At 33.8% G+C, this 14,025-nt stretch overlaps 1 protein-coding gene across 3 annotated transcripts in view; it reads right to left on the bottom strand.

Annotated features, from left to right (window-relative positions):
• Positions 1-14,025, bottom strand: part of MIPOL1 (mirror-image polydactyly 1) — a 210,997-nt gene continuing 196,972 nt past the window's right edge. For all 3 annotated transcript variants that reach the window (XM_069464368.1, XM_069464386.1, XM_069464376.1), the window contains one exon: positions 1-93. In XM_069464368.1, coding sequence (XP_069320469.1) covers positions 27-93 — 67 coding nt within the window. In that variant the 3' untranslated portion in view covers positions 1-26. The remainder of the gene's footprint in view (positions 94-14,025) is intronic.

The raw sequence follows: 14,025 nt of genomic DNA, 5'->3' as shown, positions 1-14,025 counted from the left end.
CTTCTCCAGACTGTCGTTTTTTTCAGTCAGATCACTGTCCTCATGGTCCCAGTTCCAACCTTTTTCCTCAGGACGTCCACCAGCCTTTCTAACCTAAGTTGGGGTGGGGGAGGGTGGGAAAGGGAGAAAAAGAAAATAAAAAGTGCAATTATTGTCAATAATGTTTTGGCTGAAAATGGACAGTATTTGCCTGTGACCAACAGTCCTCATAGTCACGTCAGGAGACAAGGCATACTGGTGCCGAATGCCAAATGTTTGAGGTTAAAGAAATAGCAACACCGCAAACTTTAACCTAGATCCTTGGATTATGTCAGCATTAGATGCCACATGAAGTATATAAAATACTCATTTCAATACACTTACCTTTTTGTATTAAGGTTGTGAATGAATCATTTACTGTAATGACAGGATGACTTATTAAGTGTAGAAGAGTTTCAAATTGATTTTTACCTAGGAGAAGTACATATTTCAACACAGAAGTATCAGCAATCTTATACCTGTTACTTAGCTAAATAAGTGACACATTGGTTGGTATACTGTACAACTCTTATGCATTATATTCCTTTCTTTTTCATAGAGTCAGCTGAAGAAAATAAAGCCAGGCATTAAATGGCTAGGTGAGAAAAATTTCATGTCCCTGTAGCCTGGAAATAATTTAAATATAAAAAAATGATTTGACACTAATAAAACCAGACTTCCTGCTCTACAACAAGTTTCTATTTTTGAGTAGTATAAATATGCTAGGAATTACTAATATAGACTTTTTATTCAAAGAAAATTGATTTTCTTAGCTGATTAAAAACCTACCAATTAAACTGAAAATCAAGTCAAAAGTTCAGAAGTCCATTCTGCAGTGTTTTTAAGTTATTCCATGGGTGGGAGATCACATTCATGTGGATCAGTGAGAGTTTTGTTTGACAAAAGATGATGGGGGAATCAGACCACTAATTAGTTTTCTTGTATTTTCTTTACTGAAAGCATAAAACCTCAAACAAAAATCTTGCTTGATGTTACACACAAAGAAATCTTCCTTATAAGTGAAAATCATGCCCAGCAGTTTTCATATACACAATCTTCTCTCCTCAAAGGCTGCTAAGTGACATAGTCTAGTCTGCTCCACAGTTTGCCTCATTTATATGGATCCATGCATGAGGGTCCTTTGCAAATAAACACAGCACAGAGCTAGACACTAAAGGAATAAGGGCATTCTTAGTGCTATGCACACTGGTTGAGACTATTTGGGAGTTTCAGGAAGGAATGAAAAAATCAACTGCATACAACACTGAAAACTCGTTCAAGTTTATTGCATGATTCTGCATGTATTAAAAATGGTGTTAACAAAAACCAGGAAAATGAAACAAAATAATTCAGTGCATTAAAGATCTTTGCTTTAAGAAAGATAGTAACGATCTTAGCATAAAGACAAATTTTGTCTAGGTTTATTACTACAAATTTATCAACTGTAAATTATATAAGTATTATACATCTACTATAACAGTCTAGTGGTATAAATACCTAAACTAGAGGATTCCTGGAAAATTCACTGCATTCACAGATTAGTCTACATTAGTTGGACTTTCCATAGTGACAAAAACTAGTGCTATCTTATACACTCTGAATGTTATGATTCATGGAACTACATGAATCCTTTAAGACAAAGTTTCGTTAACTTGAATTGTGGATGAGGGGGGAAGAAAAACGTTAGTATGAATTATACAACTATACTATGAGATTTTAAGTTTATTGTTAAAATCTGATAGTAATTTGAAATAACTGTTAATAAATGGTTCCCAGCAGAAATCTAGACAAGCCACTAATAGCATTTCTCTTCCTTCATACACTGTTAAAATCAGAATACATGCTTTCAAGTTGGTTAAACATATCCCTCCCCCATAATATCATTTACACTACTAACTAGTAAAAACATTTTTTCCTCATAAAAGTAAAGCTCTACTTTGTACAGTTATTATTATTATTGCTACAAATTCAAACTCAATGGAATCCCAAATTACTAGGATGAATGTGTTGTGCTTCTTTTGGCTTCTCCTTTATAGACTGGTTCATCTCACTTTTGTTTCCTTTTTATAAATCAGGAGATCTTTTAGAACTCTTAAATTTAGAACTCTTAAATTTTGCTATGGTAAGAGATTAGGAGGAAATACTTAAATATCATGTTTTGCAATGTCGCCACTACATTTCAACAATGACTAGATCACCACATTCTCAGTTTATCCAGGTTGAATGATTTATGAAAATTTGATCTCAGAAATGAGAAAAATGTCAATTACTTAGTTTTGTAAAAGCTTACTAACTTCTGAAACACAATGAAGCACCTATTCCTTCCTGTAAGGAATGGAATACACCTGCCAAACATGGACTGTGCCAACAGGAAGGTAGATGTGTGGGTCTGTTGAAGCACCTTGCAGGATTTGCCTGCAGGCTATTCTTCACTGTCCAAATCAATAATATCCTTTAAAAAATTATGTAGCTCACTAAAAGAGGCTCCAACTGCTTTACATATTACTCAATGATATCTTTCCAAGGGCTTCATGAAATAGGATAAGGGCTAGAGCTAGGATTAGGATTTCTCCATTTTAAATATGAAGAAACTGAAGCATAAACAAGTAAACTCTTATACAAGTTTCTGAGACACAACAGTGACAAACTTGGGCCTGGTTTCCTTGTTTTTAGTTCAGAGCTATTTCCATTAGAGTTTGGGTTACCAGAGACCTACAGATTTTACATTATAGGTTAATGGATTATTTGTCTCAGTAGTGTCATTAAAAATTTTTCCTCAACTTCTTCAGTCAAATTGGGAAAGTATTTGCTGGTGTATTTCACCTGCAATTTTAGTAACAACATATTATAAAAAAGTAAATTCATGTCATTGTACATAATTAGGACATAAGTAGTTATAATCTATTATTTGCTATAATACAATTTCTATATAAACTTGAAAATGTATTTATAGTTATATTTTAGACAGAAATCGTATTTTTAAAATTAACATTATTTTCATATTTTCTATGTAATTATATAATATGTACATACTATAATGGAATGATAGTTTTCCATCAGGTAAATGAACTATAAGTTATTTATCAATTTTCTTAATTTACTTCCATTTTTCACCCTTTTTTTTTTTTTTTTTTTTTTTAGAAATGAGATCTTGCTATGTTGCCCAGGCTGGCCTTGACCTCGAACAACTAGGCTCAAGCAATCCTTCTGCTTCAGCCTTCTGAGTAGGTGGGACTACAGATGCACACCACTGCACCCAGCCTTTCTCATTCTTGATGAATATTGTGAGATATTTTGAAAGGCAAGTAATATTTGATGAGTATTGACTATATGGCAGTAACTATGAGAAGTCGTTTACGCACATATTTAATTTCCATTATAACTCTCTATGGAGTAGGTATTATCATTAGATGACAAAACCAAAGCATATAGAGGGTAATTTGATCAGAGCCACACAACTAGTGGGTTTTGGAAATGGGGTGTGATGCTAGGTCTAAGTACCACATCCCTGATCTCTCCAATGTGCCATACTGCTTCCAGAAATACCGTGACTTCTAAGGCTTATTTCTGAATTTTCATGTGCTTGAATTACTCTTATTGTCTAGATAATTTTATTGCAAAGGGACAGAAAGGAGTGAAAAGTGAGCAAATTTCTCATTATCAATTGAATTACACCAAAGTAAATAATTCATGGTAGATTCCATTTTTATTTCCTTTTTTTGTTATTTTCATTTTTTCAGATTCCATTTTTGAAAATGATTTTTGCATTTGTCAATGTCAGAGTAAGAGAATTCTTATTGGCTAGACAATTTTTTCGTCAGAAAAAGCATTCCTATTATTTAGGCAATAAAATTGTTCCATCAAACCTGTTTAGCTTTTTTTTTGTTTGTTTTCAAGGAGAAAGAATAGAAAGAACCAGGGAAACCCAAAAGACATGGACAACAATCATCCTTCCAGCAGAGGAGACAAAGCAACTAAAAATGCTGCACCTATGTGTTGCCATTAATATCAAAGATCTTGTCCTCTTTCAATCATGGCAGAAAGGTGAGAAGATTTCAATATAATTGTTTTTCTTTTACCACTATGGCTGTCCTTCTTTTGCTGGTCTTTTAAATGTTAATGTATTTTTACCATCTTTTCTTTACGCTTTTCCTACTTTCCTCAAGAGATGTTATTTGTTTACTTGATGTCATTTAAACGCTCATGATTTCCAAATTCATACTCACTTCTCCAAATTTTCTTCTGAATTTCAGACTCACATATCCAACTGCCTTTAAGACACCTCCCCTTCCTTATACCTCATGAGCACGATACTCAGCATATCTAAAATAAAACTTACTATTTTACATTCCATGTATGTTTCAGTATTTCTTATCTTGATTAATGTTGCCATTCATTCATTCACTCACTCAATCATGTAAACTGAAAATATTTAGAAAAACTTGGTACATTGTATTTTTTTCCCCCTCACTTCAGCTTAGACCTCTGAAAATTTTGTGATGAAACCACTAATGTAGACAAATAAAAGGGTCTTAACTTATCTAGTAACATCATTTACATTTTAGAAAGATCACACTGGTAAGAACGTAGCTAGCCTATAGGTAAAAAGACCAGATAGTTCTTTACTAAAAAAATCCTACTGAGCACAACAGTGTGATGTACTTATTGCGACTAAACTATACACTTAAAAATAGTTAAAATGGGCCAGGCATGGTGGCTCATGCCTAAAAAACCAGCACATTGGGTGGCTGAGGCAGAAGGATCACTTGAAGTCAGGAGTTCAAGACATAGGCAAAATACTTAAGATCCTGCCTCTACAAAAAATAAAAAACTTAGCCAGGAATGGTGGTGTGCGCCTATAGTCCAGGTACTTGGGAGGCTGAGGCAGGAGGATTGCTTGATCCTAGGAGTTTGAGGTTGCAGTGAAGTATGATTGTGCCACTCACTGCACTCTAGCTGGGGCGACAGAATGAGACCCTGTCTCAAAAGATAAATAAATAAATAAATAAATTTAAAAAAGTAAAAAAATAAAAATTAAATTAAAAATGGTTAAAATGATAAATTTTGTTATGAATATTTTACCACAATAAAATAATTGTAATAAGAGTTGACGGCCCAAATTAGAGCTGCAGCAATGCAGATGAAAAGAAGAGGATGGATTTGAAAAACATTTAGGACATAGTATCAAAAGGACTTAGGGACTTTTGAGGGTAGAATTGGGTGAGGGGTATTGGGCAAGAAGGTTTATTCCTGGATGTCTGGTTTTGATGACTAGGTAGATAGATAGTGATGTCCTAACTAAGACAGTGGAGGGGAAGAATGGCAAAATTGCTGGGGAGTATGTGTGTGTGAGGATGAGTTCAGTCTGATGCATATATATTTGAGGTGTCAGTAGGATATATAAGTGAGGCTGAGGATAAGTGAGTACCTGGATATAAGAGTTTGTGTTAACAAGAGATTTTTAGGTAGGTTTCAGTTCAATCAACAAAAATTTGTTGAGTAATTCCTATATACCAGGTATTGTTCTAGGCATTGATTATTCAAAAAGAACAGGACATGGTCCTTGCTCATAAGAAGCAATAAGGTAGGTGAGTAGGTCTTTATCTGGATAACTCCAATAAGTTATTGGTAAATGCTATAAAAAAGGATAAACACAGGTATTAAACAGAATCTAAAGTGGGCATGGAAGGAAAGGAAAGGCCTGTAAAGGATTCCTGATGATGCCTGAGTTAAGTATTGGAGGATGAGAAGGACAGTCACCCCAAGAAAGGTGGGAATGGAGACAGGGCAAGGATGAGCATTCCAGGCAGAGAAAATAACATGTGAAGACAGAGAGGTATGAAAAGCTTGATGTGTGTCAAGGACTACCAGTAGTATTTCAGAGCACAGCAAAGTAAGGTGGAGGATGGCAGGAAATGGGGCTAGACAGGTAGACCATGACTAGGTCTTACTTTATGCTGCAACTGAAGCCATGGGAGTGGATGGACATGTTTAGAGAGAGAAATAAAAAAGGAAAAGGGAGGTGGGAAGAGGATAGAATCAAAATGAAACCAAATGTACAAAGGAAGGAAATTGGCAAAAGAATTTGAGAAAGAATAGTCAGAGAAGTAAAAGATGGACCAAGAGTAGGTACTGTCACAGAATCCAGAGAACTTCAAGAAGGGAATGATCAACAGGGTTAAGTGCTTAAATAAGATCAAAGTGAAAAGTGCCCATGTGATTTGGCAGTTAGGAAATGATAACCTTTTCTCAGTGCAATTTTAATGGTAATGATAAAAGTGGGATAAAGTATGAATGCAATGTGAAAAAGTGAAGTATACGCTGTTTTACAAGAGCTTGGCTAGAAAGTAAAGAAGATTGTAATTATGGGGGATGGATGGCCAAGGGAGTTTTTTAAAAAGTGGAAGATGTGAATATATTTATGGATTGTGGAAAAGGAGACTATAGAAAGACACTAAAGTATAAGGAAGATGATAGCTTTTTAAACAGGGCCTCTGAGGATGGGATCATAAGCACAACTTGTAGGATTATCCTTGAAAATATGACTTTTCCTTGGGACCTAAAGAGAAAGAGGCAGGAAGAATACATCTGTGAATAATTTTGTATGTGTGGAGGAAAGAATTGACAGAACTTATGTCTGTTAGATTCAATTTTCCCCATGGAGTAGGAAGCAAGGTTTTCTGCTGAAAGAATAGGGTGAGGAAAAGGCTGTAAGAGAATAGTGAAGGTTTAACAGGACAAGAAAGGGAGGTGACCAGGGATATGTAAAAGAATTGCTAGGTGGGATAGATGACTCAGCTATAGCTAGACACTACAATTTTGTAGAAGATACTGACCATAATAGTAATATAATTTTTCCACCATTAGCCCTACACTTTGGGGGTATAGGGAAAGTGGATTACAAAAGTAATTCAGTTTTTGACTTGCAGGGCAGTGAGTTAGGTAATACAGCGTATAAGGAGACTGAGTGTCCTGGGGAGAAAGTGATTAAACCTAGAATCCAGACTAGAGGTTAGAGAACCCAGGTTAGAGAAGCAAGCAAGCCTATAAAGGGCTGTTAGTCTAGGCAGAAAATGGAGGAAGCAAGGGACTGGATGTCTTGATTTGAGTTCAGTCTAAAAAGTAAGAGTAGTTAGGATAAGACTGTGGTTATTGTCAAAGAGGCAACTTTGAGCTCAGGATATCAGATACAGAAGTTCTGAGTGATAACAAGATCCAGAGTGAGTAGCTGAAGTGGAGAAGAGGTAAAGGTCACTAGCATTCAGGAGGCAAATGAATAAGACAGATTACTGACATAGATATTGAAGTTTCTTAGCATGAATGCGGAGGTTGGGGCAGAGAGGAAGACACTGAACCAGATGTCTACAACTCCCATTAAGTGAATGGTATTGATCAGAAGATCGTAGAAATCACTGAAGAAGAGCATAGAGAGTGATAAAAATGGATGGTGTAAACCTCAAAGGAGGAAAGGTTTTTACATGAATGCAGAAGATATGAAAGTACTGAAGGGGAACCAGAAAAACTCTCCCTCCTATTATATGGAGTATGGGAGAAAGACTAGTGTCTAGTGGGCTGCTGGGGAAAAAGCATCCTTGGTAAATTCAAGTTTCAGGTAAAATGTAAGTGTGATGCATTCCATGAAGAAGTTGTGGACAGACACAAGATAGTAACAATGGAAAGAAGGTTCCAGAAGGCAGATGGAAAAGAGCCGAGATCAGAGGGGAAAAGAAGGAGGGAAAGACGGGGAGAGAAGTACAGAGATGTATGGAATAGGATAGGTAACTGATGGGGTTTCCCTACTCCCTCATGCAGAAATTGTAACTAATGAAATAAAAAATTTGCTCAGTTTTAGCCACAACTGAAAGATACATATACACACTAAGATACACACAATAAATATAAAAATGTACATATACAAGTGTACTTATGAATATGTAAAGACACGGCCATAGAAATATGAACACACATATATATGCTCACAAAAGTACATGGAGAAATAAGGGACTATCCAATGAGAAAAAACAGAGTTGAGAAGAGAAAGGACGAATGACTATTCATGTTTGAAAAAGACTGAAGAAAGAGTTTTTAAGTGAAAAAGTGAAGACAGAAGTAGAAAGAATGAGTTAAATAATACTATAAAAAATTTTTCCTCATCTTAATAGAAAATCTGCCTCCTTGGATCCTCTACCTATCTGCCTAGACTACCCTTTAAATCTACTTGATTTCCTATGTGAGTTATTGTCAAAATGTTAAGAGAGTTATGTCTTTACTGTGTTTTATTTTTTTCTTGCCTTCTGTGCATGCTCTAGTGCCTTTAAAAACATTGAGCCCTATATAAAATACAATCTGATCACTTCAAAGGAAAATGGGACTTATATCTCCCTTGATCTGGACAACTACTTCTTTCTTAAAGCTTCTATTTTTCCTACTAGCTCTAGAGTAAGTGTTTCACACTCACCAATACTCTAGTCTGCTTTGCCTGCACAGCCAAGATAAGCTCCTCCTTTTTTGGATACATACAATTGATATTGCTGTATCAGAATAAAGAATACAAAAGTTAGTGACTTAAAACAACAGCCATTTTATTTAATCATGTCAATTTGGGGTTGGCTTACCTGGCCAGTTCTTCTGCAAGCCTTGCTTGGAATCATTCAAGCAGCTGTAGTCAACTGGGGCTGGGTGGTCATAGGCCTGCCAATTGGTCCTGACTGTCCTGACTGGTCCAGAATGGCTAGGACTCCCTCTTTATGCGGTATCTCATTCTCAAGTAAACTAGCCCAGATGTACTTACATGATGAGCAAGTCAGCAAGAGAGCAATACTGGAGTCAGTCATATTTCTTGGAAAATATTACCAATGTAAATAAATGGTCAGGGAAAATTTTTAATGTCTTTCTTGACAAAAGATTGCATTAAAAATCTTAGCCTAGTTAATGTGACATTGAAAGTTCACATAGATATATCATAACAATTAGAATCAAATGCTCTTCTCTCTGTTAATCCTCATATCAAGATCTTTGAGATTAAGTAGAAACCAAAGAATGTGGTAAAAAAGGCCCTCTTACTACCTACTTGATCCACTGTGTGCAAATCTCTCCATTATCTTGTAACTGTCATGAGACTTGAGAATTTTCATCAGTACTGAAATATTGGTAAACTTAGAGCCTAGGTAAATTAAAGCAGAGTAGATACCTGAGTTTTGTTTAAATACATTTCAGGAAAAAAGCCTAACTTTAGCAAAAGCATTGCCTTCTGAATCTAGCTTTTGACCTAAAAATGATGACTCCCAAATCAATGCTGTAAATTAAGTATACAAAGTCTTCACAACCCCCACTATCCCAAACACAACATGATACTTAGAAAATAAAGTTTACAAATTATTATGGCTCTTAACATGAGTTTGGGCCACGTCTTCCCTATACCTCATGTCAATGGTCAAAGTAACATTTGTTTGGGCTAGTCCTGGGACAGAAGTGTGAAACTGGAAAGTTTACCTTCATTTTTCAAAGAGTGAGGCTTAAAATAATTTGGTAATGATTATTATTAAAGTGGAATTTCAATAGTAACAGAGAATTCTAGAGAGAGGGGAAAAAAAAACCCTCAGAAGACAAAAACCCAATGCTGAGTAGAAATATACTCCAAAGATACTTCTCTCACTTTCCATCAAATTCTCCTCTCAATGATGCTTAACAATGGTCTTAAACTTTATGATAACGTTATGTGATTCAAAAAAAGTGTATCTTCATTTTATTATGGTATAAAGCTTTAACTCAAATCTATGAAGCTCTGATGGAGAAATTTCAAGTATCAATTGATAAGTATCAAAATAGATATATCTTGGGATTTACATTTTTCTCTTAAATGATTCCAGGGATGTGACTATCGTCTTTGTCTACATATAAGATTATCACTATTTATTGTCAACTGTTATTATTGGCTGGATCTACATGTATTAAAAAAGGAGAAAAAAAGAAAAAGTTGGGAAATGCAGCCAACAATATTAAGTTTTAAAGCATTATTACTAACCATTTATTAGTTTGTTGATTTCTACCATTAATCAAATCTAAATCAATCCTTTCCCCCAAACCATTTTTATGTGTTAAAAGATACTAAGAGTTACTGGAATAAAGGACACAAAGAAATAATATGGATACATTAATTTAGCTCCTCAGATATGTAATTATATAAACACTATCATTCATTCATTTAGAAATATTTCTTAAGTACTTATTTTGTGAATGATAATTTCTAAATAGTGTTCTGCACAGATTTTTTTTGGCATTTCTACTGTAGATAAATGTCATATGAAGTCTTTTTACAAATACAAAATTTCCTGTAAAGATGGACCATAAAAGGAATGTTCAGCCATAGCAAGTTATAATTTGGTGACCTTCAGATTATACCTTTTTCAAGTGATGCTAAGGTTTTAAGTATTGTGGACAAGTATATGTGTTACACAGGTAAATAGTGAAAAAGCAGGAATAAGCTGTACTCAGATCTTACAATTCCTGGGTCATTTTATTTACCATGCTTCATTAAGCTTCACTTTTAGATTTATATTAACACTAGGAAATTGCTTCTACCTTGAAATTAAGCAAGAAACTTGGATTTATCATCAAATAGAATATAGAAAAAATTTAGTACACGTATATTCAACTGTGCTTAGATTAGATATAAGACATTCTTTTTTCAATGTCACTAATATCCAAAGTAGGCAAGGCACTGAAAAGTTACCTATATTTTAAACATAGACTAACATTTACTATCTTTTATGTAACCTTGAAAAATGAAGCTCACCGATCAATTATAATACCGGTTAATATCTACTTAGATTAATAAAAAACATAAAAGTTAGATATATAATAATCAAAATATGCAAAACTTTGCATTTCTTACTTTGTTTCACCCTATTTAAAGATTAGGACATGGAGAAGGATTAAAGCTGTATTTCCTTCTTTATATTAATAGTATCTCTAAGATAATTTCATTTCAAGTTTTGGATTTTAAAATAATAACTTTGGCATAATTTTACTCAGGGCTTAATTAAGACTTTTTAAGTTCGATGTCTAGATTGTCCCTGGATTCCAATTAGTCTACGGCAGCAATAGTACAGTGGGTGATACTATTAGGAAAGTACTTAACAGAAGATAATGGAGTTATTTTGCTTAAGCCCCTAACTTAACATTAGAAGGTGATTGAGATAATAGAATAAATTAAGATCAAGTGACAATTTTATTGGGCTTCTTCAATATCAGAGGATATTTAAATCATATGTAAGAGTCTCAAGAAAACTCAACACCAATAACAAGCCCTCGAAGCTCTATGAGGGTAGGGACAATGTATATTTTATTCAAACTGTATACCTGGTAACTAGTCCAATAGGTTCTCAGAAATGAATAAGATATAGTTTATCAACAAATATCACACCTATATATACTGGAGTAATTTCATTTACATGCTTAATTCTAAAATAATGAATGGAAACTTTGATGAAGACCCCCATAAAAGTACATTTCAAGAAAAAAAGTCAATTACTTGACGTGAAGATTTGTAGTAAATATTTTATTTAGTCACTGGCCTTTGTAGAAGAACATTAAATGGTAGAGCAGTTATCTGAAAAGAACAGATTTCTTCCACTTTTTAAATGGAAAGAGTTTGGGGGGCTTGATGAGAAAGATGTTAGATAAAATTTCACCTGAAGTGAGAACTAAGCTAAGGTTAGCCTTTTTGTAACAGGAGGATTTAGCTAATGTACTAACAATGAATTACTGATTCCAAAAACCAGTATCTTCGGCTCTTCTTTTTGACTTCATAATTTATCAGGAGAAAACAAAATATACAAAGGAATGAAGTTGCCATGGATGTGGACTGCTTATGCATCATCTATGAGAGAAGCATGAGAGTCAAAAATAAGCAGGCATGTAACAGAATCTAGGAAAAAACAAACTGATAACCAGGTCAACCTTGGCATTTTAACTATTCCATTCAAAACTTTTTTGATGTCTATTTGTGTCTTTCCCCTACTCCCCAGCTTCTAGGACAACCCATATGAATTATTTGCTTAGGTTACATCTGAAGGCACAGAGAAGACCTTTATTTCTTTTAGCCTGAAATGGACTGTTTATTAATTATATCATTGTCTTATTTAAAACATCAGAGTTTCACTATTTTAGAGTGTCTCTTGTTAAAAATTAAGAGTGATAGGTGATTTTCTTCTTAAATATGGTTTTAAAAACTGCTCAACTGCTCAATTATATTGTCCTCAAAGTCTTTTTCCTGTAGAAAATCGATCTTTGGTTTCAATAAATGGAAATTTATTGTATATTTTAATATACAATAAATAGAAATTTTAAGTATAATTTTATTCATGGTATTATTAGACTTTTAGGTAGTCATTGCTTCTTCCTGGCAGTTTAAAATGGCATGTTATCAGACTTAGACATTTTATAGAGTCCTAATTTTTTATATAAATACGAGAGATCCATCTTTCTAAAATATGAAAATTTAGTTAAGTAACAACCATGAAAAGACAGACTGTTTTGAAATTTTTGTGATACATATTCACCATAGAATATACTTTATTTAATTAGAATTGCCATCACAGCAACATATAAAAGGGAAAATGTTATAAAGGCCTGTACCACGTATGTAGAAAAGTGGTACATGTTTATATTTTCATTTATCTCAAAAATAGTATGTATTCCAAACATATACACTATTTTTTGTACTTTATAGACAAGAAATTCTGAACACATAGAAAGACTAGCATTTGTGACTGAGTTGCATTTTTTCTGATTCCTGATTTTTATATGCCACTTGTAAATGTAATTTTCATTCTTTAATATCCATTCACTTCACAGTTAATACTTTTCAAGCACCATAGATGACTTGAAATTAAATCATACACATCTTTCTTTTATGTGTTAAAGTGCTGGTATTAAGGATTAATGGGCTTTATTCTCAGTACCTACATTATTCTTTGGTAGTAAATTAGTAACATAGGGACACACTAACTCTTTCAAACAGGATACTATTTAGTAAACTGCATATCAGTTACTGAGTTGCAGTGATCTTATATGTGAATTATACTTATATTCAAATTTATTTGCAGTGAGTGATTTATTCACAGAGATGGATTTTTCATATTTTTTTAGACTTACTGTATTTGTGCTGTCAACAATATATATAGATCTTTATATTTTAGAAATGACCTTAAAATTGGTAGCAAAGATAATAAATAAGACTTCATATATTTGTAAAGATTATGATTACAAAGTCCTAGAGGACATTCTGTAAGGCCAATGAAAACTATTTTTTAATCTTAATTGATAGAGCAATTCCCACATGTGTGTGAAGAGAATAGCCTCTAACCTGCCTCCTGATAAAATTCTCAAGGATTTTCAAAAACTATACAAACCATGATATGTAAAAATTAGGATTTATTGTTATTTTTCCTTAGATTAGTTTAGGTTTGGGAAATATGCAGTGTCTACTTCTTCTGGTATGTGTTTTGTTGCCTAAATTTGGTAGAAATACCTCTTTTGAAGAAATCACCTAGATAACATCAATGAATAGTTACTGTAAATCTTTGTTAATAGCCCATCCTCATCCTGTGTCTTTTTAAACAAAATAGTAAAATTCTTTCTTCATGCTGCTTTCAGCTGCTTATATCTGAACTTTTAAATATTCACACACCAGTCTGGTTCAGATAATTCTTCCCAATCTGAATGACATCACCTCAGAAACTGATCTGCTGCTTGCCCAGTAGAGGAGTCACATATTGCCTTTTGAAGAATGACACCTCAAACTGCAGTCTTGACATTTGGCCTATCTTTGAATGGCTTGAGATACAGCTCTTAAGAATAATCTTTATCATTCAGAATAACTTTTGGACATTCTCACTTTTAGCACTAGACTCCACAGAAAGAGTTTAATTATTTGGGAAATGGGGTTATATAATCTAAATTGCTCTCAGTCCAAAGAAATTCTCATGGGTATTTCTATTATTC

The sequence above is a fragment of the Eulemur rufifrons genome, chromosome 2, assembly GCF_041146395.1.
Source record: "Eulemur rufifrons isolate Redbay chromosome 2, OSU_ERuf_1, whole genome shotgun sequence".
Taxonomy (NCBI): Eukaryota; Metazoa; Chordata; class Mammalia; order Primates; family Lemuridae; genus Eulemur; species Eulemur rufifrons.
The sequence above is the reverse complement of the archived record's forward strand: the minus strand, read 5'-3'. Positions and strand labels throughout refer to the sequence as shown.